This window comes from Aquarana catesbeiana, linkage group LG01, assembly GCF_042186555.1.
Source record: "Aquarana catesbeiana isolate 2022-GZ linkage group LG01, ASM4218655v1, whole genome shotgun sequence".
Lineage (NCBI taxonomy): Eukaryota > Metazoa > Chordata > Amphibia > Anura > Ranidae > Aquarana > Aquarana catesbeiana.
The window spans coordinates 901,027,099-901,054,693 of record NC_133324.1 but is presented as its reverse complement, the minus strand read 5'-3'; the positions used below and the strand labels follow the sequence as shown (position 1 = coordinate 901,054,693).

At 45.7% G+C, this 27,595-nt stretch overlaps 1 protein-coding gene across 1 annotated transcript in view; it reads right to left on the bottom strand.

Moving 5' to 3' along the window:
• POLR1A (RNA polymerase I subunit A) overlaps positions 1 to 27,595 on the bottom strand; it is a 228,670-nt gene that overhangs the window by 41,483 nt on the left and 159,592 nt on the right. The window contains exons 29-30 of the mRNA XM_073610963.1: positions 20,925 to 21,029; positions 5,162 to 5,431 (exon numbers count right to left, since the gene is read on the bottom strand). Of these exons, the coding sequence (XP_073467064.1) occupies positions 5,162 to 5,431; positions 20,925 to 21,029 (375 nt within the window). The remainder of the gene's footprint in view (positions 1 to 5,161; positions 5,432 to 20,924; positions 21,030 to 27,595) is intronic.

Sequence of the window (27,595 nt, the reverse complement as noted above, 5' to 3'; positions counted from 1 at the left end):
TAGTGACTTTTCTTCCCTGGAACATGGTTTTGGGAAAAACGATGGCAGGATAATATCTTCATTCAGATGAAAGCCTGATACCACTTTTGGCAAAAAGCCTGGACGAGGGCGTAACACCACTCTGTCCTCATGAATAATCAATATGGCTCTTTACAAGAAAGAACAGCCAATTCTGAAACCCTCCTTGCTGAGGATATAGCAACCAAAAATATCAGCTTAGTAGTCAGAAGGACTAAGGGAACATGTTGTAATGGTTCTAATGGCGGTTTTTGTAACACTGACAAAATTAAATTCAAGTCCCAAGGGGTTAAAGGTGATTTAACTGGCGGATTAATCCACATCACCCCTTGCATAAAACCTCAGAAAAAAGAATGCGTAGCAAGCGGTCTTTGAAATAAAACCGATAAGGCTGAGACTTGGACCTTAATAGTACTTAGGGCCAACTTCATCTCTGTGCCCAATTGTAGAAAGGCAAGGATTCCTATAATATATCTCCGAGGGTGCCAACCCTTGGATTCACACCAGGAAACGTAAGCTTTCCAAACTCTATAATATACCGCTCTGGAAACTGGTTTCCTTGCATTGATTAAAGTTGAGATAACAGACCAGGAAAGCCCACGCTTCTTCAGAATGTGGGTTTCAATAGCCAAGCCAATAAATTTAGCGTTCGTAAAGTAGGATGGAATATTGGCCCCTGCAATAGCAGGTCTGGCCTTAGTGGGAGAGGCCAAGGACCCTCCACTGCCATCTTTACGATCTCTGCGTACCATGACCTTCTGGGCCATGCTGGTGCTACCAGAATTACCGGCTTTCTTTCCAGCTTGATCCTGCAAAGAAGTTGAGGCAGCAACTGAATCGGAGGGAAAGCGTAGATCAGTGAAAACTGATCCCACGGAGTTACCAACGCATCTGTTCCGTATGCGAGTGGATCCCTTGTTCTGGACACAAAGTCGACTAACTTCATGTTGAATCTGGACGCTAGAAGATCTATGTCCAGAGTCCCCCATCTTTGGCAAACAGCCCGAAACACTTCAGGGTGAAGAGACCATTCCCCTGGGAATAACTGCTGGCGACTTAGATAGTCCGCTTGCCAATTTTCTACTACTGGAATGAAAACTGCCGATAGGGATGGGACATTCCTTTCTGCCCAAGTTAGGATATGGTTCACCTCTTTGAGCTGAGAGACTCTTGGTGCCCCTTGGTGATTGATATAGGCCACAGCCTAGTACCGCTCCCCAGCGTGACAGGCTGGCATCTGTCGTTACTACTTTCCAGATTGTCTGAAGGATTTCCCCTTCAGCAAATTCTGGCTTCGTAACCACCAACTGAGGCTTTGAGACACTCTTGGGGACAGCCGCATTGGCAAGTCCAAGGCTTGGATCGTCTTGTTCCAAGCAGAGAGGATTCTGTTTTGCAAAAGTCTTGAATGGAACTGGGCATAGGAGGCTGCTTCGAATGAAGCTACCATCTTTCCCAACAACCTCATGAAAAGGCGAATTGAAGGATTTCCTTTTGACCTGACCATCCGTACCAGCTCTTGTATGGAGCTGAACTTTGCTGGAGGCAAGAACACCCTTTTCTGGGCAGTATCTATGATCAGGCCTAAGTAATCCAGCCTTCTTACTGGTTTTAAGGAAGACTTCTCTAGGTTGAGGATCCAACCGAGACTTTCCAGGTAACTGGTTGTAATGCGTACGCTTTGCCTTAAGCAAGTCACTGACTGGTCGATTAACAATAGATCGTCTAGGTACGCCAACACTGTTATGCCTTGTGCCCTCAACCTGGCTAGAGCTGGGGCTGATATTTTTGTGAATACCCGTAGTGCTGTGGCTAGCCCGAAGGGTAAGGCCGTGAACTGAAAGTGCTGTTGTTCCACTTTGAATCGCAAGAAACCTTTGGTGAGCGGGAAATATTTTGAGTGAATTTTTTGGAACCGATTTAGATTTTTTAGATCCAGAATGGGTCTGACATCTCCATTCGGTTTTGGTACCGTAAACAGGTTTGAATAGAAACCTAAACCTTGTTCTTCTGTGGGGATCTGTATGATTACCCCTAGAGTCAATAATCGGTCTAATGCTTGAAACAGGGATTGTCTTTTCCCTGGATCCTTGGGAACATTTTAGAAAGTGAGATGGTGGAAACTCCCAAAACTCTAGTTTGTATCCTAGAGTCACTGTGGAGAGAGCCCATTTGTCCTGAGTCTCCCTTTGCCAGACTTCTGCGAAATGCAGAAGTCTTCCACCCACCTTGGTGAGGGGAGACGCCTCTTCATGAAGAGGTCTTAGTATTCTGCTTTGTAGTCTTGCGGCTCCAGGTCTTCCTTTGAGCCTGGGCCTGATCTTGCGATTTTCCTCTGGAATCTGATGGTGGAAGCCGTCGCCACTGCCTAGAGGCGGATGGCTTGGTGCAGGAGAGAAAATCCGTTTAAATGAAGGACGTTTATACTTTCTTTTGACTGGCAAAAGAGAGTTTTTTTTCCAAGGATAGAGAACTGAGAATCTCTTTGGAGGGAGAAAATGCTTATCCGAATGATCCCATTTGGTATAAATAAGCTTCTCTAGTAATGTGTGGACTGGAAACGAATGCAAGGTTTGTGAAGGTTTCAAGGAACCCAAAGAAGAAACCAGACTTTCAGCTGACTCTGTTAGGGGTAGCATGAAAGTGGAGCGAACCATGTCCATAAGGATTTGTACCTCAGATTGTGAAGCTGAAACTTCAACTGTTGTTTCCTCCGCAGAGGAGTAATCGATTTGCTTTTCCCGATCGTTTGATGGTAATACCTCATCCTGTTCCCCTGGTAAGGGGTTTGGAGTGGGAGAGAGGGATCTAGCACGCTTCTTATCCCCTTTAATGGAGGATGCGATTAAAGCCGCTAATCTTCCTTCTAAGCCCTGCAGGGCAGAGAAAAATGCATCTTCAGTCACGTATACAGGGGCTGAAGTGTGAGAAGCAGTTGCACCACCAATTGCTTCCAATGGCGCACCCTGGCTTGCCATGTCAGGCATCCCCGGAGAGGATGACAATGTGGAGGCATGTCTGGGGGGAGGAGAAAGGGGATTTACATAGCCTTTTTATCAGCTTTTCAGATTTATGCTTGTTTAAACATAACATGTATCCCTATCCACTCAGTTTCCCCATTTAGGGGGAGAGAAGACCCTCCTCCAGCTGCTGAGACACACGCTGTATTAGCACAGATTTAAAAAGGGTCTATACTCTATTACTCCCTCTAGAGGAGTTTTAAAGGCATTTTACAATATAAATGACAGAAAAGTCATAGGCGGACTTTGCAGTTCCTATGCTTTCCTCTCATCTTTGCTTCGCTGAGGATACTGCTGTAAATAGACAGATCCAAGGTCCAGCCCTCAGAGGAGCGTTACAGGCAAAACCTCGTTCTTCTATGCGAGGCCCGGGTACCATCCTGGAGCCGCAGTGGCAGGATGGATCCGGTTGTGGAGGCTTTTTAAATCCAGCATGGATCCCTCCTGGAGCTACGCAGAGCAAATCTTCACTCGTGCCAATACCTTTAGACACTGGCGAAAAAACTCAGGACTCCTGGAAGGAGGAGGGGTTATATAGGGGAGTAAACTTCCTGTATTGGGTGTGCCAGTGTCAACACCTGAAGGTAGCTATAACCCACTAAGTAAATACTTAAGGCTCTATGTCCTATGATGTACGATAAAGAAATTATATATGTATATGTTGCTGCAGATCGACACAGTTGACCAATTTTGGGGCCCTGTATCTCGGGGCCACTTGGTGCTAGGAGCGCACACCCAGTGGAACCAGCACTACAACATATCCAAATCTGGGGTTCCTAGCACCAAGTGGTCCCGAGATACAGGGCCCCAAAGTTGGTTTGGAAAATGTCAAGCACTTTTCTGCAGCAGAGAATGAAATTTTCTGAACCAACTTTGGGGCCCCGTATCTTGGGACCACTTGATGCTAGGAACCCCAGCTTTGCATATGTTGTAGTGCTAGTTCCACTGGGTTTGCACACCAAAGTCGGGGTTCCTAGCACCAAGTGGCCCCAAATTTTGTTTGGAAAATGTCATTCTCTGCTGCAGAAAAGTGCTTGACTCGAGTATAAGCCGAGGGGGGCATTTTCAGCACAAAAAAACTGCTGAAAAACTCAGGCTTATACTCCAGTATATAGAGTATAATATATAAATATTACATTAGTCTTTGGAAGCACAAGGTTTTTTTCTTTTATAAACTAGATGTGATATTGTCAGTTCACCCAACACTATAAAATTTGCTCTGAACATCTATGTATTAATGACCACTGATCAAGAAGGTGTTGGAGAGTATGATTACTGCATTACCGAGACACATTGGCCATAGCACATACAACATGGCAAAGAAACTTACCATAAGCTTGCATAATGACAACATAGTCGGTGCAACATTGCAAGGGTGTTTTTTTTCCCCCAATTCCTGAAGTTGGGTTTTAAAGCAAACATGCTTCCTCCATGCAGGACAGAGAACAGGCTTGTATTAATGCCCAACTTCCCAGCAGCACATATATTTATGTGCAATATGTGCAATTTTAATACATTTGTTTTAGATTTTAAAGTACTAAATGATAAGAATTGTGCCTTTACTATCCTAGCTGCACATATCATTCTGCACTGACTGTTACCTAACTTTAAACCCCAAAGTAAAACGAGATAAATCGGCGGGCACAATAACAGACGGTGCCAGGAGTGTTAGAGGCAGAAAGGATGAAGGAGACATCAGAACGGATTGCATTACAACCCTCAGGATTGTTTGTCTTGTATTAAACAATTAAGCTAGCCATAGATAGATTTCAAATGGGATGGTGCAGCAGGGACCAGCTGAATTTTGATCCATCTATGGCCATTTCAGTTCCACAGAAGTTGATGAAAGGACCAACTGCTCTTAAACAGGGATGTTGGAAAGATTTTCTTCAAACAGCACTGCAGAAAATCGTTTGCAGCACTGATCAGTGTATTCTGCCAGCAGGGGACTCCCCTGCTGTAACAATACAAGGACACAGTGGGGAGGATTCCCCCATCTACCTTGAATGTGTGGATGGGGGAATCCAGTCAGTTTCTTTTGATCACCCTGTAAGTCTTATGGACTGTACCCATGGAATATTGTACTCAGGAACAATACTAATAATATATAAACCTGATCGTACCTCACACCACAGGCTCTTGTCAGTATCATATGAGTACTCTTCAATGGCAGTGTTGAGGCTCAGGACATCATTGATCCGATTCTCTGCCAGCACTTCTTTGGTGAGGCCAGTTTGATTATTTTTCTTTCTGGATCTTGCCGAGGGTAATGAAGTGGTTTCCTCCTCATTAAGCAGCTGAGAGTCTTCAGGTTCTTCCTCCTGAAGCTTGTTCGCCTCATCCTTCTGCTCTTCATCCTCCGGGGTCTCCTCCTCTTCACTCTCATAATCCACCTGAGAGAGAAAACACCATGAAAAGCTCACTAAGAACTGCAGGGCTGCATCCATATAATGTAGATTTAGTATTTGTAGTTCACCATGAAAAACAAAACAAACCAAACAAAAATGAAATGCTTTTATTATGGCTAGATTCATTTTTTAAAGCTTTCCTCTTCCAACATACCTAGGACTGATGAACAGTAAATTTACAGACCGCAAATTCAACATGGTTCTGTTGGAGAGCTTTTTCAGGCCAACTTGGTCATAGCAATTAGAGGACCAGGCTGCCATACGGGCATGATCCAACCATCATGCCAGGTCTTTTGTCCAAACTTCAGCCAAACAAATGAAGCCTTATGCAGTGTACACACGAGCGGACTTTACGACCGGACTGGTCCGACAAACAGAGTCCGGCAGACAATTCGATCATGTGTGGGCTTCATCGGACCTTCAGCGGACTTTTCCAGTCGAAAATCTGACGGACCTTGAAACATGCTTCAAATCTTTCCGACGGACTCGAGTCCGGTTGAAAAATCCACTCGTCTGTATGCTAGTCCGACGGACGAAAACCCAAGCTAGGGCAGCTATTGGCTACTCGCTATCAACTTCCTTTTAGTCCGGTCATTTTAGTCCGGTCGTACGTCATCACGTACGAATCCGTCGGACTTTGGTGTGATCGTGTGTAGGCAAGTCCGTTCGTTCAAAAGTCCATCGGAAGTCTGACAAACGTCCGCCGGAGTGGCCGTCGGACTTTTGTTGCCGAAAAGTCAGCTCGTGTGTACACGGCCTTAGATCGCATCAGTGGTCTTTTTATGCAGGAAAGAGAGAAAGTGGATATACTCCTGACACTTCCTGGCATCTGCTTATCAAAGAGGAAACAGCAGACAAGATTTTATAACCTGTTCATAACTTTCTTCCCCTAGACCAAAAACCAGCTTCCCGGCCTCGCTGATCTAATGACAGTAAACATTTACAAAGCACGGCTATAGCTTTCAGCAAACTTTAAGCAACTTTGCTGAAGCTTTTAAAGCAGCCTTTAGCACTTATTTGGGAATCTTAAAACACAGGCGAGTGCTGGGTGCTGGTTATCTCCTTTAAGCAGGTTATTTAATGTCAGTACTCCCATTGTGGTCTGTGTTTAATCTCCCAGAAGTGCTGGTTTAAAGGCTTCAAGAACACTCCGCTAAAAGCTTTGCAAATGCTCTGGTAAAGCTCTATATGCAAACTAAAGCTGTACATACCATGCCTAAAAAAAAAAAACAAAAAAAACCCACTTCTGTTCACCGAGGCTGAATTCTCATTACAGAACCTAAAGCAGATAATCAGAAGCACTTTAAACGGTACATATCATGTATTATAACTATTAATGTAGAAATAAGAGGGAGGCAAAACCTAACTAACTCTAAACCTACTCCCATCCACATTCTAAGTCTAATCTATCTAACCCTGTAAAGAAAAGAATGCTATACCTACCTATTCTGCAGCCGCCCCGGTCCAATCTCCAGAGGTGCCCCCTGTATGCAGGAGAAAGCCGTCAACGGCTGGAAAATGCCTGGAAAGTGACGTCACCCATAGACTTACTATGGGGTCTCCGTTGTCAGCTGTCTCTCCTACACACTGAAGCTGCTGCTGACAGCTCAGCCTGGGACTGGACCGGAGGCAGAATAAATATAACAATCTTTTCTTTACAGGGTTAGATAGATTAGGCTTAGAATTTGAGATAACCAGCACCCAGCACTCACCTGTGTTTTAAGATTCCCAAATGAAGTGCTAAAGGCTGTTTTAAAAGCTTCAGCAAAGTTGCTTAAAGTTTGCTGAAAGCTATAGCCGTGCTTTTTAAATGTTTACAGTCATTAGATCAGCGAGGCCGGGAAGCTGGTTTTTGGTCTAGGGACAGAAAGTTATGAACAGGTTATAAAATCTTGTTTGCGGTTTCCTCTTTCATAAGCAGATGCCAGGGAGTGTCAGGAGTATATCCACTTTCCCTCTTTCCTGCATAAAAAGACCACTGATGCGATCTAAGGCTTCATTAGTTTGGCTGAAGTTTAGTTTGCATTTACTTCCACTTTAAGAAGGAAAAAAGTGTTGGTAAAGGTAAAGATAAAAAAAATACTGCGCTGTCTCTTTAAAATTAGTTCAATGTGATTGTTAATTTCTGTATTTTATTTCTAGCTGCATTTGCACTGATATGCCTGGTTGATCCTGCCTGTGTGGCTCCCTCTACAAGTAAACTGACCATGGTAGCATGGCCACGGTAGCAATCCAAGCTACCGTGGTCAGTTTACAATTAAGGGTCTCAAACTGGCAGCCCTCCAGCTGTTGCAAAGCTACAAGTCCCATGATGCATTGCAAGGCTGGCAGTTACAAGCATGACTCCCACGGGCAGAGGCATGATGGGACTTGTAGTTTCGCAACAGCTGGAGGGCCGCCAGTTTGAGACCCCCCGGTTTAGTTCCTGCATCTTCCCGCTAAAGATACAGGGCTGTATCTTCTGTAGTCACTGCAGAGCCGTCCCCCTGCCCATCCCTGCTCTCAGATGTGGAGAAGAGGAATTGATGTCTGCTGCCGAGTCTGAGAGCGTTCCCCTGCCATGGAAACGCAGGCGCTGGGCAGCAACATCACTAATCAGTTCTGATGTAAATGCCCTGACACTGAACATGCCCACTGACAGGTCCGTGCATCGTTGTGGAACCGAGATTGATCACGTGACCTGCAGATATGAGGCTGCACAGATCAGTAAGTGCAATTTGCTGAAATATGGTATTACTGGGGACATGGCACAGGAGATGGTCAGAGACTGGGGACATGATACAAGAGATCAATACAGCCTCACCAGTGCCCGTCAGATGCAGCCTGCCTGTGTCCCCAGTGCAGCCAGCCTGTGTCCCCAGTGTAGTCAGTTAGCCAGCCTGTGTCCCCAGTGTAGTCAGCCAGCCTGTGTCCCCAGTGCAGCCAGTTAGCCAGCCTGTGTCCCCAGTGCAGCCAGTTAGCCAGCCTGTGTCCCCAGTGCAGCCAGTTAGCCAGCCTGTGTCCCCAGTGCAGCCAGTTAGCCAGCCTGTGTCCCCAGTGCAGCCAGCCTGTGCAGGGGAAGAGAGGGAAGAGAGAGGAGAGAGAGGAGAGCCACCGCCTGGTTGATTAGAGCACCGGGAACATAACAGCTTTCATTTCAATAGCTGTGTGTTCCCTGCCGCATGCCATCACATACAGCCCCTCTCCCTTGTCCGGGCACTTTGATAGACAGATCACCTGTCCAATCCTGGGACGGGTGATCTGTCTATCAAAGTTCCCCGGAGAAGGGGGAGGGGCTGTATGTGACGGCGTGCGGCGGGAAACCGCCCCCGCCCCATTTTCGGCCATTTTGCTCTTTCGGCAAATTGCCGAAAAGGCCATTTTCGGCCGATATGTTTTGGCGGTCGAAATTTCAGTTCATCCCTAAGGGAAAGCAAATATATTATTTCCCCCCATTCACACATTTGAGGTGGATCCCTCCAGGCAGAGCTATTATATTCTGACAGCAAAGAGACTTCACCACCATCAGAATACATGCATCAGCACTGCCAGCTGTAGCTGGCGGCATTGATCAAGTGAAAATTTTCAAAGCAGTCTGGTTGTACGGTTGAGAAATCCAATTCTGTACAACCAGCCTGCCCATAGATGAATTGAAATTCAGCCAGTGCCTGCTGAATCTGGCCGAATTTCGATCCATCTATGGCCAGCTTAACCACTTTAATACAGGGCACTTAGACACCTTCCTGCCCAGACCAATTTTCAGCTTTCAGCGCTGTCGGAGTTTGAATGACAATTGCGCGGTCATGCTACACTGTACCCAAACTACATTTTTATCATTTTGTTCCCACAAATAGACCATTCTTTTGGTGGTATTTGATCACCTTTGCGGTTTTTATTTTTTGCTAAACAAATAAAAAGACCGAACATTTTGAAAAAAATAAAAGTTTTGCTTTTGTTTCTGTTAAAAAAAATTGTAAATAAGTAAGTTTTCTCTTTCACTGATGGGCACTGATAAGGCCGCACTGACAGGCAATGATACGGCGGCACCGATGAGGTGGCACCAATGAGCGGGCACTGTCGATGGGCACTGATATGCAGCACTGATGGGCATTGATAGGCGGCACTGATGGGCACTCATGGGTGGCACTGATAGGCGACACTGATGGGCACTGAAAGGCGGCACTGATACAAGGCACTGATATGAGGCATTGATAGGCATCCCTGGTGGCACTGGCAGTGGTAGGCATTGGAGTGGGCACAGATTGGCAGCTGCCTGGGCACAGATTGGCAGCTGCCTGGGCACAGATTGGCAGCTGCCTGGGCACAGATTGGTATTTCCCTGGGGGTCTAGGGGCATACCTGGTGGTCCAGTGTGGATGGCTTCCCTGGTGGTCCTGGGTGGCTTCCCTGGTGGTCCTGGGCGGGATCCGAGGGGGGGGGCTGTGCTGATAAACAATCAGCACAGACCCCCCCCCTGTCAGGAGAGCAGCCGATTGGCTCTCCTCTACTCATGTCTGTCAGATGCGAGGGAGGAAAAGACGATTACCGGCTCTTCCTATTTACATCGTGATCAGCCGTGATTGGACACGGCTGATCACGTGGTAAAGAGTCTCCGTCAGAGACTTTTTACCTAGATCGGTGTTGCGGGGTGTCAGACTGACACGCTGCAACAACGATCGCCGCGATGCGCGCCCCCGGGGGCGCGCAGCGGCTCTATATTCCTGATCACATCATATGACGTCCGGTCAGGAATATCAAACCACTTTGCCGCCGTCATTTTGTAATAGGGCGGGCGGCAAATGGTTAAACAAGTCGTTCACTGCCTGAATCCCCATGCTTTTATGTGGATCTGTGAGGAACACAGCTGTCATGCAAATGCAATCTATCCCACTGACTACCATACTCCTGCGTTTACAGATACGCTTTAGTGCATTTCTTTACCAAGTTCCATTGTATTGTGTGTATATAACCAACTTATTAACTACAGAGCGTCCTTATTGTACAGCTTGTTTGATTAAAGTTACAATGTACTCTCCCAAATTTGATGCACCGAGCCCTGATGTCAAATAGCAACAGGGTGTGTTCTGCTTAATTTATAGCTCATTCAATTTTTAGAGCTCTGTTGAATGAGCAGTTGGGCTGTCTTATTATCGTATCAAATCCCTACTCAGGAAATACTGACCTACTATAACCAGCTGTAATGTCTTATGATATACAGGTGCATCTCAAAAAATTAGATTATCCAAAAGTAATTATTTCAGTAAATCAATTCAAAAAGTGAAACTCGTATTTTATAGATTCATTACGCACAGAGTGATATATTTCAAGCATTTCTTTCTTTAATTTTGTTGATTATGGCTTACAGCTAGTGAAAACCCCAAATTCAGTATCTCAGAAAATTAGATTATTACATAAGACCAATAAAAAAAAAAAAAAAAAAGGATTTTTAATACATAAATGTTGGCTTACTGAAAAGTATGCCTATGTACAGTATAGTATGCACTCAATACTTGATCGGGGCTCCTTTTGCATGAATTACTGCATCATTGCGGCGTGGCATGGAGGCGATCAGCCTGTGGCACTGTTGAGGAGTAATGGAAACCCAGGTTGCTTTGATAGCGGCCTTCAAGTCATCTGCATTGTTGGGTCTGGTGTCTCTCATCTTCCTCTTGAAAATACCCCACAGATTCTCTATGGGGTTTAGGTCAGGCGAGTTTGCTAGCCAAGCAAACACAGTGATACTGACTTTGCTGTGAAATATTTTTGGTAATTGTCTCCTGCTGCCATATCTTTAAACTTCCATATTTACTGCTAGCTCTATAACAAACACACTGCAATAGCAATATTACTGGTGATTGATTCTCAACTCCATGTGGCTTGAGTGATCAAGAGAGGTAATTAGCTTTACGACCCTAGCCATCTCCTCCCCATATTCAGGTGTCTCACATCAGACCCAATAATGACCAACTGAGAAATGCATCCCAGCTTAGTCTCCCTATAAATTTATGGCAGCTTATGGGGTGGCGCAGACATCATGGCTCTGTCACGAGTGATGCGCAGTTTCACCGACGCAGTTTAACGAAAGCAGGATAACTAAAGCTGCATGAACAACAACAAGAACTCTGCTCCACTCTGCAAGACGACAAGCAAACCAGCTTTGACAATTATTTTATATTAGGTTTGTTTCCCACTCTCTATCCACTAACATGCTCCTTATTCTCTTCCTTCTCACATTGGTGTCTTCTATCCTCAAATTATCTTTACTCTACCCCTCCTCTCTTCCCTGCAGCATGCACATATCACCCTCACTCCTACCCTCTCCCTACTATGGCACCCATCATCTCCTGCATTTGCTGCACCCACATGCTGACATAAACACCAGGGCCACTAGACACGTGCGCTCATGCACATCCCACTCCCACCTTGCCTTCCTCGCCCTCCTCCTCCTCCTAGTCTCAGGTGACATTTCTCCTAATCCTGGTCCGCCATTTTCCAAATGCAAGCCACATATCCAATACCCCTCCCCCTCTGGCAACCACCACAATCCACTCAGTTTAATTTCTATCCCCCTGCTTCCTCAAAGCACCCCACCAATCTCATGCGCCCTTTGGAACGCCCGCTCCATCTGTAACAAGCTAACATCTGTACATGACCTCTTCATCTCTCATGGCTTGAACATACTCGCCATAACAGAAACCTGGCTTCAAAATTTTGACTCAGCTTCTCCTGCTGCCCTCTCCCATGGTGGTCTCCATTGGACTCACTCCCCCAGACCCAACAGACAGAAAGGAGGTGGAGTTGGCTTCCTTCTATCTCCACAAAGCACCTTCCAAGTCCTTCCTGTCCCTCCCTCTCTATCCCTCTCTTCTTTCGAGATGCACTGTATTCGTCTGTTTTCTCCCATTTCTCTGAGGATTGCAGCAATTTATAGGCCTCCAGGAACGGTATCGCGCTTTCTTGATGACTTTGCTGCCTGGCTACCCTACTTTCTCTCCTCTGAAATACCCACCATTATTCTTGGTGACTTTAACATTCCTTTCAATGTTAACAGCCCAACTACAGCTAAACTTCTCGATTAACCTCATCTTTTGACCTAACCCAATGGACACATACTTCCACTCACTCCAATGGTAATACCCTTGACCTTGTATTCTCCAATCTCTGCAACCCTGGCAACCTCACCAACACCCCCTTTCCTCTATCTGATCACAACCTCATTACTTTCACTGTATCCTTGCCTCCAACCACCCATCCCTCCAAGCAGCAAACAATTACTTGTAGAAACCTTCGCCACTTTAACCCTTCTCTTCTCTATTCTGCTACTGACCACCTATATGACAATCTCTCCCCTGTCCTGTCCTGACCTGGCCACCTCTGTCTACAAGAGTTCATTCTCATCATCACTAGATGCACTTGCTCCTCTAACCACATGCAGAATCAGGCCCTGACTGTTACAACCCTGGCAAACTGACAACACTAGAAATCTCAAGAGACATTGCCATGCTCTTGAACGACTGTGGCGTAAAACCAAATGCCTGCAAGACTTCACCCTATATAAATCTGCCCTTCTAAAATACAATTCATGCATCCATGCTGCCAAACAAGCCTACTTTGTCTCTCTTATTAATTCCTTGTCATCCAGTCCCCGTCGGCTCTTCTCAACCTTTAACTCTCTGCTTTGTCCACCACCCCCTCTACCCACTAACTCACTCACTGCCCAAGAGATTGCCAATCACTTCAAAGACAAGATCGATGCAATTCGTGAGGATACCTCCACTGTGCGTACGTCTTCCCCACCCAACATACCTTGCCTAGCAGCACATTCAACACTCTCCTCTTTTGAATTGGCTACTACGGAAGAGGTTACAAAAATTTTCTCGGATGCCCAAATAACCAATTGTCCTTTGGATCCTGTTCCCTCACAACTACTACGGTCACCCTCTTCTTCTATCCTATGCTCCCTCACCCACATCTTCAATCCCTCCCTCTCTAGTGGCATCTTCCCCTCCCCTCTAAAACATGCGCAGATCACTCCCATTCTTAAAAAGCCCTCACTGGACCCTACCGACCTGAACAACTTAAGACCCATCTCCTTGCTCCCATTCACCTCTAAACTTCTAGAACGCTTAGTCTACAACCATCTTAGCTCCTACCTCAATGAAAATAACCTTCTTGATCCCTTACAGTCTGGCTTTCGCTCGCAGCACTCCACGGAAACTGCCTTACTAAAACTCACTAACAATTTACTAACTGCTAAAACCAACATCCAGTACTCCATACTCCTACTACTTGACCTCTCTGCGGCCTTTGATACTGTTGACCACCCGCTCCTTCTCAATAAGCTACATACCCTTGGCCTCCGAGATTCTGCTCTATCCTGGTTCTCTGCCTATTTATCACAGCGCTCCTTGAGTGTCACCTACAACTCTGTCTCCTCCTCTCCATTGCCCCTTTCTGTGGGGGTCCCCCAAGGCTCGGTCCTTGGACACCTTCTCTTCTCTATCCACACCTCCTACCTCGGTCACTTAATAACTGCCCACGGCTTCCAATACCACTTATACACTGATGACACCCAAATCTATCTGTCTTCTCCTCACCTCACTCCTTCAGTCTCCTCTCGCATTACTAACTTACTAACTGACATATCAGCATGGATGTCGCACCACTTCCTTAAACTAAATCTCTCTAAAACTGAGCTATTAATATTCCCCCCCTCCCCCCACGTGCCCCCCTCCATGACTTTTCCATCAAAATCAACAATGCAACCATCAGTCCCTCCCCTCACACCAGGGTACTAGGTGTAATCCTAGACTCTGACTTGTCATTTCAGCCTCAAATCCAATCGTTGTCAAAAGTTTGTAGAATTCACCTCCGTAACATCTCTAAAATTCGCCCCTTTTTAACAAATGAAACCACCAAGCTCCTCATTCACTCCCTTGTTATCTCTCGCCTTGACTATTGCAACTTCCTTCTCATTGGCTTACCTCTCCATAGGCTATCCCCTCTTCAGTGGATCATGAATGCTGCTGCCAGACTTATCCACCTTACCAACCGCTCAGTGTCTGCCAACCCTCTACTCCAATCCCTACACTGGCTCCCAATCACCCAGCGTATTAAATTCAAAATACTAACCACAACATACAAAGCCATTCACAACTCTGCCCCGAGCTACATCACTAATCTTGTCTCCAAATATCATCCAAATCGACCTCTCCGCTCCTCTCAAGACCTCCTGCTTTCAAGCTCTCTCATCTCCTCCTCCCATGCTCGTCTCCAGGATTTCTCCAGAGCCTCTCCCATCCTCTGGAACTCGCTACCTCCATCTATCCGGCTATCCCTTACTCTTGCTACCTTCACACGATCCCTGAAAACTCATCTCTTCAGGAAAGCCTATCACGTCTCCAACTTATCTCCTACCACTTCCACCAGCTCATTCCCCACAGTTACAACCTTTTGTACCACCGGCCCCACCCTATTAGATTGTAAGCTCTTCTGAGCAGGGCCCTCTTAATCCTCTTGTATTTTATTGTATTATAACTGTATTGTCTCCCTTTTATATTGTAAAGCGCTGTGTAAACTGTTGGCGCTATATAAATCCTGAATAATAATAATAATACCATGTTCATTAAACCAGGTATTGGAACTTTTGGCAGTGTGGACAGGTGCCAAGTCCTGCTGGAAAAATTAAATCGGCATCTCCATAAAGCTGGTCAGCAGAGGGAAGCATGAAGTGCTCTAGAATTTTCTGGTAGAGAGCTGCGCTGACTCTGGATAAAATACAATGGGCCAACACCAGCAGATAACATGGCTCCCCAAATTATCACGGACTGTGGAAACACAGTGGACATCATGTAACTTGGATTCTGTGTCTCTCCACTCTTCCTCCAGATGCTGGGACCTCGATTTCCAAATGAAATGCAAAATTTACTTTTATCCAAGGATGGCTTGACATAAGGAATGTAGGGCTGAAATAACTAATCAACATAATCGATAATAATCTATTATGAAAATAGTTGCCAACTACAGTATCTCACAAAACTGAGTACACCCCTCACATTTTTGTAAATATTTTATTTTCCCTTATCATGTGACAACACTGAAGAAATTAGACTTTGCTACAATGTAAAGTACTGAGTGTACAGCTTGTATAACAGTGTCAATTTTCTGTCCCCTCAAAATAACTCAACACACAGCCATTAATGTCTAAACCTCTGGCAACAAAAGTGAGTACACCCCTAAGTGAAAATGTCCAAATTGGGCCCAATTCGAGATTTTCCCTTCCCGGTGTCATGTGACGCGTTAGTGTTACAAGGTCTCAGGTGTGAATGGGGAGCAGGTGTGTTCAATATGGTGTTATCGCTCTCACTCTCTAATACTGGTCAGTGGAAGTTCAACATGGCACCTCATGGCAAAGAACTCTCAGGATCTAAAAAAAGGAGAAATGTTGCTCTACATAAAGATGGTCTAGGCTATAAGAAGATTGACAAGACCCTGAGCTGCAGCATGGTGGCCAAGACCATACAGCGGTTTAACAGGACAGGTTCCACTCAGAACAGGCCTCGCCATGGTCAACCAAAGAGGTTGAGTGCACGTGCTCAGCATCATATCCAGAGGTTGTCTTTGGGAAATAGACGTATGAGTGCTGCCAGCATTGCTCCAGAGGTTGAAGGGGTGGGGGGGGTCAGCCTGTCAGTGCTCAGACCATACGCCACACTCTGCATCAAATTGGTCTGCAAGGCTGTTGCCCCAGAAGGAAGCCTCTTCTAAAGATGATGCACAAGAAAGCCTGCAAACAGTTTGCTGAAGACGAGCAGACTAAGGACATGGATTACTGGAACCATGTCCTGTGGTCTGATGAGACCAAGATAAACTTATTTGGTTCAGATGGTGTGGCGGAGACCAGGTGAGGAGTACAAAGACAAGTGTGTCTTGCCTACAGTCAAGCATGGTGGTGGGAGTGTCATGGTCTGGGGCTACATGAGTGCTGCCGGCACTGGGGAGCTACAGTTCATTGAGGGAACCATGAATGCCAACATGTACTCTGACATACTGAAGCAGAGCATGATCCCCTCCCTTCGGAGACAGGACCGCAGGGTAGTATTCCAACATGATAATGACCCAAAACACACCTACAAGATGACCACTGCCTTGCTAAAGAAGCTGAGGGTAAAGGTGATGGACTGGCCAAGCATGTCTCCAGACCTAAACCCTATTGAGCATCTGTGGGGCATCCTCAAACGGAAGGTGGAGGAGCGCAAGGTCTCTAACATCCACCAGCTCCATGATGTCGTCATGGAGGAGTGGAAGAGGACTCCAGTGGCAAATCTGGTGAACTCAATGCCCGAGAGGTTTAAGGCAGTGCTGGAAAATAATGGTGGCCACACAAAAAAATTGACAATTTGGACATTTTCACTTAGGGGTGTACTCACTTTTGTTGCCAGAGGTTTAGACATTAAAAAGGAGAAGTCCAGCCTGAGGTTTTTAGGCTGGACTTCTCCTATGGGTCACAGGAGTGAAATTCGTTTTGCACTCCTGTGACCAGTTTTCAGCAGAGAGCGGCCTGAAGACTGCTCTCTGCTGACATCACTGCAATCAGTCGAGGTACCGCATCATCCCAACTTCCGAAGTCTGGATCCGCCAGCTGCCTTGACTGATGGCAGTCTCAGCAGTTCTCAGTGCAGTGACGTTGGGGGACAGCTGCAGCATCCGTCTGATGCTGCATCCACCTAGGTAAGTATGAATGTAAAAAATAAACAAAAACAAACATATACTTCTCTTTTAATGGCTGTGTGTTGAGTTATTTTGAGGGGACAGCAAATGTACACTGTTATACTAGCTGTACACTCACTACTTTACATTGTAGGAAAGTGTTATTTCTTCAGTGTTGTCACATGAAAATATAGAATAAAATATTTACAAAAATGTGAGGGGTGTACTCACTTTTGTGAAATACTGTATATAAAATAGGAGTTTCACTTTTTGAATTTAATTACTGAAATAAATTAACTTTTGGATAATATTCTACATTTTTTATGAGATGCACCGGTTTGTGATTAACATAACCATGTAAAAGTATAATACATATTTTTTTTAAGAGGTTAAAGTGTTACTAAACCCACAACAGTAAAATCAATGTGTATATGCTGCAAAGCAGTGGTTCTCAACCTGGGGGTTAAATGACAATTTGCCAGGGGTCACCAAGTCCTGGGCTATTCCTGAAGCCTGCACCGCTCTCCCAGCCTTTTCACGGCTGCCCAGCTGGGCTGTTCCTGGAGCCCACGGCCACCCACTCAGCCTCTTTGCAGCTGCCCATTCAGTTCACAGCATGGCTGGGGGGGCAGAGACTAGAGGTCAGCTGACTGGTGAGGAATGTGAAGTGGGAGGGGCTGGAGGAGACCCCATCTACTGATTTCGGCATAGGTGTCACTGCTGCGAGACACCACAGAGCTGAAGTCACAGTGAGTAACACTACCTGTGATTAGAGTTGCCATTAAGTCCCCACTACAGTTCTCAGATCAGCAGATGACCTTGATCAAGATCACCTAAATTGGCTGATCAGAACCCCCCCCAGCACTGCCACTCATCCCACCAGCACTGCCACTCATCCCAACTACCCACCAGCACTGCCACTCATCCCACCAGCACTGCCACTCATCCCAACTACCCGCCAACACTGCCAGTCATCCCAACTACCCTCCAGCACTGCCACTCATCCCGACTACCCGCCAGCACTGCCACTCATCCCGACTACCCGCCAGCACTGCCACTCATCCCGACTACCCGCCAGCACTGCCACTCATCCCAACTACCCGCCAGCACTGCCACTCATCCCAACTACCCGCCAGCACTGCCACTCATCCCAACTACCCGCCAGCACTGCCACTCATCCCAACTACCCGCCAGCACTGCCACTCATCCCAACTACCCGCCAGCACTGCCACTCATCCCAACTACCCGCCAGCACTGCCACTCATCCCAACTACCCGCCAGCACTGCCACTCATCCCAACTACCCGCCAGCACTGCCACTCATCCCAACTACCCGCCAGCACTGCCACTCATCCCAACTACCCGCCAGCACTGCCACTCATCCCAACTACCCGCCAGCACTGCCACTCATCCCAACTACCCGCCAGCACTGCCACTCATCCCAACTACCCGCCAGCACTGCCACTCATCCCAACTACCCGCCAGCACTGCCACTCATCCCAACTACCCGCCAGCACTGCCACTCATCCCAACTACCCGCCAGCACTGCCACTCATCCCAACTACCCGCCAGCACTGCCACTCATCCCAACTACCCGCCAGCACTGCCACTCATCCCAACTACCCGCCAGCACTGCCACTCATCCCAACTACCCGCCAGCACTGCCACTCATCCCAACTACCCGCCAGCACTGCCACTCATCCCAACTACCCGCCAGCACTGCCACTCATCCCAACTACCCGCCAGCAGTGCCACTCATCCCAACTACCCGCCAGCAGTGCCACTCATCCCAACTACCCGCCAGCAGTGCCACTCATCCCAACTACCCGCCAGCAGTGCCACTCATCCCAACTACCCGCCAGCACTGCCACTCATCCCAACTACCCGCCAGCACTGCCACTCATCCCAACTACCCGCCAGCACTGCCACTCATCCCAACTACCCGCCAGCACTGCCACTCATCCCAACTACCCGCCAGCACTGCCACTCATCCCAACTACCCGCCAGCACTGCCACTCATCCCAACTACCCGCCAGCACTGCCACTCATCCCAACTACCCGCCAGCACTGCCATTCATCCCAACTACCCGCCAGCACTGCCACTCATCCCAACTACCCGCCAGCACTGCCACTCATCCCAACTACCCTCCAGCACTGCCACTCATCCCAACTACCCGCCAGCACTGCCACTCATCCCAACTACCCGCCAGCACTGCCACTCATCCCAACTACCCGCCAGCACTGCCACTCATCCCAACTACCCGCCAGCACTGCCACTCATCCCAACTACCCACCAGCACTGCCACTCATCCCAACTACCCGCCAGCACTGCCACTCATCCCAACTACCCGCCAGCACTGCCACTCATCCCAACTACCCGCCAGCACTGCCACTCATCCCAACTATCTGCCAGCACTGCCAACTCATCCCATTTCCCCCCACCAAAGAGTAGGAGAATACAAAAAAAATAGAGAATACATTGAAGGGAAAGGAAAACAGGGGGAGGAACAAAGAAAAAGGGAGAGAAAGAATAAGATAAAGAACAAGAAGGACGGCTACAGAGAGGGATGGGGAAAAAAAACAAGAAATTAGGATAGAGAGGGATAAAAGGGAAAGAAAGGAGAACAAAGAGAGTGATACATTCTAAAATGTACCATAAGGGGTTTTAACAATATACGAGTGGAAGGGACTCGGGGAATGCTAAATGTCCGTGAGTTAGGGGGCGCAAATTTCTGGTCTTTCCTTGGGTGCTGAAAACCCACGCTACGAAAATGTTACTGTTAGGGGTCCCCACAACTTGGGAAATTTTATCAAGGGGGTTCTGCACTAGAAAGGTTGAGAACCACTGCTGTAAAGCATGCTTGTTATACTCACTGAGTAACCTAAGGGGTTAATCCTCTGTATTGTGTAAAAAGGCTGTTTGATCCTGTATGCACAGATCCTCCCCTTCTTGCATTGTAACCAAAACATGTCCGGATAAGACAGAGTTAGTGGAGTCAGGCTGCACATGCTCAATTTGGTGTATATTGCTAAAGCATTTTTTTTCTTGGGAGAGTGCATGTGATCAGCACAGGGTCAATCAGCACTGTTCAGACAGAGGGTCAGGGGTCCTGCATCCTGATAGGACAGCTCAGTGCATTATGAAAACTCCTCCTACAAGCTTTAACCACACACTGTTAGAAGTCACAAGACTGTTATATACTGCTGATGAGAAAATGTATTTAACAGTTTATATTTACTAAAATAATTGCATTTCCATGTTCTGTGTACTGTGGGAGACCAGACATAGTGAATGCAGGGTCCTGGGTTTAGTAACACTTGTCCAATGATGTGTATGTCACCTTGCAAGCTTATCTCCATGTCTCACTAATTACTATTGCTATACTACCGGCACTCTGATGGGAGAGAAGTGCTCTGCTACACAGCAGCCACTCTGCCCGCCCCTCAACTCTGCTGTCCATTCACAGAATACTTTGCATCTTGTGAATGGGTTCACATAATACAAAGCCTTTCAGTGATTGGGCAAAAGGAGAAGAGAAGCAGACAAAGAGGCTACATACAGCCCTGCAGCTGCAGGATCAGAGACCAGAGTCAGAAGTATAGCAAAAGCTGTACATCCAGAACTCAGCAAAAGTGTACAAAAAAAAAATATAAGTCCACGAAGTGGCATACGCCTCACTGGACTCAACCACTGATAAGCCAGCACCGTGCTGCAATTACTGGAGTTCTTTCAAGCGGTCTAATGTCCTTATTTGCAAGTCTGATAAAGGCCTAAAAACTGTAATACTAACCTCCTCTTCTTGTTTCTCTCTTCTCCTTGCATCAGTGGCGTCTGCATCTCCTTCATCAGCCTCTGCATCCACAATAGCTTCTTCATTGTCCAACTCCTGACTCTCCTGATGAGACATGCAACAACAGACATAACCTTTAGTACATTATGGGGAATTTTATAACATCTACAGGACTAGATCACAATTTTCCATAAGGTTCTTCCTCCCTGGCAATATTCTCCATCAACAGTGGATGAGCCTTCACTCATTTACTAATGCTGAACTCCAGGCAGGTATATTAGAGACAAATACAATTGATGTATCTGGTATTAACAACTTACGATCTGTACTGGAGAACTCGGAGGGTAAAGCAGCACAAAGAGCCAGTCAGCTGTGCTGCGGTGCTAATGTGTTAACAAAAACATGCTGATAGGAGGAAAGAGCAGAGTGACAGAGAGGAGGTCAGAAGTGGGCTTTTTCTCCTTTCACTGTCCATTCACAGGCTGGGGAGGGAAAAGACCTGTAAGTTTTATTTAAAGTGATTGTAAATGATTAATTTTTTTTATTTAACCACTTACCTACCGGGCACTTACACCCCCTTCCTGCCCAGGCCATTTTTCAGCTTTCAGCGCTGTCGCACTTTGAATGACAATTGCACGGTCATGCTATACTGCACCCAAACACATTTTTTTTATCATTTTCTTCACACAAATAGAGCTTTCTTTTGGTGGTATTTAATCACTGCTGTTTTTTTTTTTTTTTGTAAAAAATAAGACCAAAAATTTTGAAAAAAAAAAAAGCCTTCACTGATGTGCGCTGATGAGGTGGCACTGATGGGCACTCAGACTAAACTGGTGGGCATTGATGAGGTGGCACTGATGAGGAGGCACTAATATGCCGCACTTATGGGCACTAATAGGTGGCACTGATGAGCACTGTTAGGCGGCACTAATAGGTGGCACTGATGGGCACTAATAGGCGGCACTGGTGGGCATTGATTGACAGTAGTGATGGGCAGAACTGATAGGCGGCACCGATTGCCAGCACTGACTGGCATCGCTAATGGGCACTGATTGGTGGCACTTGTGGGCACTGATTGCTGCCACTGGTGGTCACTGATAGCTGGCATTGGTGGGCGCCGATTTGTGTCACTATTTTGCAATATTGCAATCAGGGCACTGATGATCATTGCCCTGATTACATTCCTAGATAGCCCCCTGCGTGGAGATGCCGCTGATCGGCTCTCCTCACCACACACTCTGTCAGTGTGAGGCGAGGAGCGCTGATCACCGGCACTTCCTTGTTTACATGTGACCGGCTGTGATTGGACACAGCCGATCATATGGTTAAAGAGCCGCGGACGCGGCTCTTTCCAGAGATCGGGGTTGCGCCGTGTCCTAGTAACAGGTCAAATGATGTCGTCCCAGAAAGAAAGCCGCACCGCCCCGCCGTCATTTGACAGCGGGGTGGGTGGCAAGCAGTTAAACAACATACATGCTATACTTACCTGCTCTGTGCAAAAGTTTTGCACAAAGCAGCCACAATCCTCTTCTTGGATCCCCAAACCGGCGCTCCTGGACCCTCCCACCCACAGCATGCCCCGTGCTATGGAGGCACTCATGTGTGCTCACTCCCGAGCCCCGTTTTGTGTGTCTATAGACACATAGCTCGTGGCTTAAGCCCCACCCCCAGTCCCTCTGCACTGGCTGTGATTGACAGGGGGAGCTGCTTGCAGAAGGTTTTTTACCTTAATAAAAAGTGTGGCACTGAAAGTAAGCGAACGTAGCAAACCTTTAAAAAGGGACCATGTAATCAAAAAGATATAGTGATCCGTCTCTCATAGTGAAGAGCACAACATATAAGAATCACACCATGATTAAATGTAAAGGACCTCATGCGATACTGAGTCGCAAGACTATAATAAAAATTATTAACAAAGGTGATGCGATATGGTGACTGGATGGAAACACAGTATCATATACAAATGCTCAATGAAATAAACTCATGTGTGATCTAAATTATACATCAAAACGTGAATGTGGTAACATGGAATTTGCAAGAACAGTGACCTGTTAATGAAAACACACTATCATATATAGATGAGAAACAAACCCATGTGTATCCATAGCCATGTAATAAAAAGACAAAACACAATACAGTGGGACTTCGGATTACGAGCATAATCCGTTCCAGGAGTATACTCGTAATCCAATGTACTCGCATATCAAAATGAGTCAGTCATTGAAGTCAATGGAAAAGAAAATAATTTGTTCCGCATTGACTTCAATGGGATGCAATACCGCATGCGGCCAGAGGCGGGGGGCGCCGGAGTGCCTCGGAAATGGGCGAAAAGGCCAGAGGAACACTTCGGCGGACCTCGGCAAACCTCGGAAAGACTCCCAGGATGAACCATACGATCCCATCCTCTGTAGGCCGATGGAAATCCAAAACGCCAGTGATTGTGGAAATGGATAAAACTCCCCAACAGTAGGCAGTGGTAAACACAGCTCTCCAAAAACGTCTCCTCCAGATGCAGGTATTATATTCAAGGCATAAAAAAGAGAAAAAGCCTCCACATAGCTTAAATCCAAATAGTGGAATTTATTAAAGTAAAAAATGTCCGAGAATATGAATATCAAATAAAACAGTTCAATTGAACACTAAAAGCAGCGCAGTATAAAGTGGCTTGGGCCAGCGTATTAATCCTATGCGTTTCGTCTGCAAAGACTTCAACTGGGGTTTGCAGACGAAACGCGTAGGGTTAATACGCCGGTATCTGGAGGAGACGTTTTTGGAGAGCTGTGTTTACCACTGCCCACTGTTGGGGAGATTTATCCATTTCCACAATCACTGGCGTTTTGGATTTCCATCGGCCTACAGAGGAGGGGATCGTATGGTTCATCCTGGGAGCTTGACTCCATGTCTCCGGTTCCATGCCTGGCAGATCCACCACCGTACGGTGAGCTGGGTCCACTACTTCGGGTAAGAGTACCTATTTCTCTCCCCCATTCCCGGAAGGTGAAGCCACTCCCGGGTGTATATATCCACTGTTCAACACATCTACCTAAGAGACTGTCAGACATCTGTAAAAACAGTGTGTTTTCACTCGTCACTGTTTACCTTTGATGCCTCACTGGACTATCACATGTTTGCTCTCACTCACATTTGGAATTAGTATTGTGTTTGTCTTTTTATTACATGGCTATGGATACACATGGGTTTGTTTCTCATCTATATATGATAGCGTGTTTTCATTAACAGGTCACTATTATTGCAAATTCCATGTTACCACATTCATGTTTTGATGTATAATTTAGATCACACATGAGTTTATTTCATTGAGCATTTGTATATGATACTGTGTTTCTATCCAGTCACCATATCACATCACCTTTGTTAATCATTTTTATTATAGTATTGCGACTTTCTTGCGACTCAGTATCGCATGAGGTCCTTTATATTTACTCATGGTGTGATTCTTATATGCTGTGCTCTTCACTATGAGAGACAGGTCGCTATATCTTTTGATTACATTGCCCCTTTTGAAAGGTTTGCTACGTTCACTTACTTCCAGCGCCACACTTTTTATTTACACATTTGTTCAGTCTTATTGTTGTGTTGGCGCAGTATTTTACTACATTTTATTTATTTATTTATTTTTTTACCTTAATGCATGTTTATAAAAAAACTTCTGCCTTTAGAACCACTTTAACTGCAGCAGAAAAAAAAATCAGGTCCCCTTGCCTGTCAGACAGATCTGTTCTGTGTGGCAGAGTTGTGTAAATCTCAGGACTGGATGGCAGAAATAGATATCCTTTGGCAGGTAAAACGGCAAAATATACAGATAAAATGCCTATATTGGTTCTGTTTGCCTACCAAAATCGGGCCTGGGCATCTAGGTTTTAAATACCCCTGAGCAAGAATAGGTTAAGGAACAGTAGTTTTCTTACAATGCAGTCTTAGTGGAGCAATACAATCCCATCATAATGGATTTACTTTACTAGACAACACAGTTTTGTGCGCCCAAGATTCTCCCAGAGGTCTACCATTGTATTATACAACTCATTATAATATGAAAATCAATGCTCAGTGTTTGGCTGTGATCCTGGTTTCAACAATAAAAACAAACAAAGCAATTAACGACTATTACTAAACTTCACAACTTCTGCTTTATTGCTCTCTGCTTTGTAAAAGAACCAGCTGGAGGTAAACTATTAAAAACGTGTATCCTCCCAAAATACCTCTACCTATATTTCAAGCCTTACCAATAAGGATGAGCTCTGGTGTGTTCGCACAGCCCACGTGTAGAGCCCGCCAGGAAGTTGGCACTGCGCTAATCACAGGCAGTGAAACATTTCACGATGAGCGGCTGCTGAGATCGGGAAATGTCTCACTGCCTGTGATTAGCGCAGCGCCGACTTCCTGGCGGGCTCTGCACGTGGGCTGTGCGAACACGCCTGAGCTCATCCTTACTTACCAATAAAGATACCTTCTCACTACTTTAAACAAGTACTTACTCTTTTCATCATGTTCATCTGGGCGCACTAAAAAAACTCGCCTTCCCTGACATCAACTCTCATTACCCAAACAGTATGGTGGACTCACACTTCCTGATGTCCGGAAATATTATCAGGTTACTCATCTTGGCAGATTTATTGATTGGCGCCGACATTATAGTTCTAAACTCTGAGCGCAACTAGAACAGGCTCAAACTGACATCCCGTTAAAAGGTGCCTTGTGGTGCTACGATAACCTACCATCAGTATTAAAATCACATCCTCTATTAGGCACCACACCCAATATATGTACACAAGCTTCCCTCTCTACCCGTGACTCCCCCTTATTTCCAGTTTTAGAGAACCCGTTGTTTTCGCCTAGCCTTAGATCTCATGAATTCAGGGCCCTACTACAATAAGGATGTGATCAAGTATTCAATTTTTTAGAGGCGGAACACTGGCCCTCTATAACATCGCTGATGAGCGACACAGGACCCTTCAAGCTCCCCTTTTCGAATGTCCTCCAACGGCACCATTTTATACAATCCATACCGAAAACCTCAGCGCTTTAACCGTTACTTAACAACCTTTGAGGAATACTATTCAGATGATGGAACTCTGCCGCAAGTATTATCTAAACCAGGGATATGCAATTAGCAGACCTCCAGCTGCTGCAAAACTACAAGTCCCATTATGCCTCTAAGTGTCATGTGTGTGGCTGTCTGAGTCCTGCTATGCCTAATGGGACTTGTAGTTCTGCAACAGCTGGAGGTCAACTAATTGCATATCCCCGGTACTAAACTCATGTATTACACAAGTACTATCCCAATACCACTGACCGGTGTTGGAGATCCCAGGAGGGCAGAGGAACGCTGCTTCATATATTCTGGTCCTGCCCCAACTTAATGCACTTTTGGACGGAAGTCAGAAAAATTACTCAAAAATTCACGGAACACAAGATTCCTAACGATCCAGCCTTCTTCCTACTACGTTTCAACGATTCCCGCAAACATTTCTAAAAATAAAAACGACTGGACGGCACCTAATAGATGCCAAGTCCCGTATTCCTCTACATTGAAAAAAAACAATTACCACTGACTATCGCGAGTTGGCTTCACGAGGTAGAAGACATAAACAAGATGGTGGACATGATACTTACAGCACAGCATTAACGTGAAAAATACTGTAAGACCTGGAGGCTCTGGAATCTGTTTATATTCTCTAACAAAGGTGCGGCCCTTTTCGGATAAATTCTTTGATAAGTCATATTGACTGACTACCTTTATTATGAACCACCGTGATCTTGAACTTCTCCCTCCCCCACCCCTCCCCTTTTTTCTTTTACTATTTACTTTTCCCTCCACTCCTGTTTCTAGGAAAGAGAAAAGGGATTGGGCAGTCCCATAACTTACTCAGTACAGTGAAACCTTGGATTGTGAGCAGAATTCATTCCAGAAACACGCTTGTAATCCAAAGCACTTAAAGTATATTAAAGCAAATTTCCCCATAACAAATAATGGAAACTCAAATGATTCATTCCACAATCATTTATTCATAAATCCTTCAGTTCATAGTCCATATAAAAAGATTATAGCAATGTCACCAGGTTGTGTAACCATAAAATGTCCATCCACAAATGGAAGCCTCCAACAAGGGAATTAAAAGCAAAGACCAGCAGGAGCGACAGAGTATAAAAGAGAAGAGAGGCGCCTCTAAGTGTAGCAATATGTTGCTAAATGTTGTACCTTCATTAACTGTAACCATATTGCTACACTTAAGAGGCGCCTCTCTTCTCTTTTATACTCAGTTGTTACATGAGGCTGCTTGTATATCAAGACATCGCTTGTATATCAAGTCAAAATGTATTTAAAAATGTTGCTTGTCTTGCAAAACGCTCTCAGACCAAGTTACTCTCAAACCAAGGTTTTACTGTAGTTATTCTTTTACGTTTTACGAGTAACAAAATAAAAAAAGGGAACCTTTTTTGACTCCATCGATACTTATCTGAGATTTAAGTACCTCGGCAAACTGTTTATTTGTTGGCCATACTGTAAGCTATGTGACTGAAATTGTCAAAGTTTGTACAATATTGATGCTGTTATTTGGTTCTGCCCTTTCTGGGGTTTAATAAAAATTATATTTGCAAAATATAATTAAAAAAAACAAGCTGGAGGACTAGATAACTAACAGATTGCT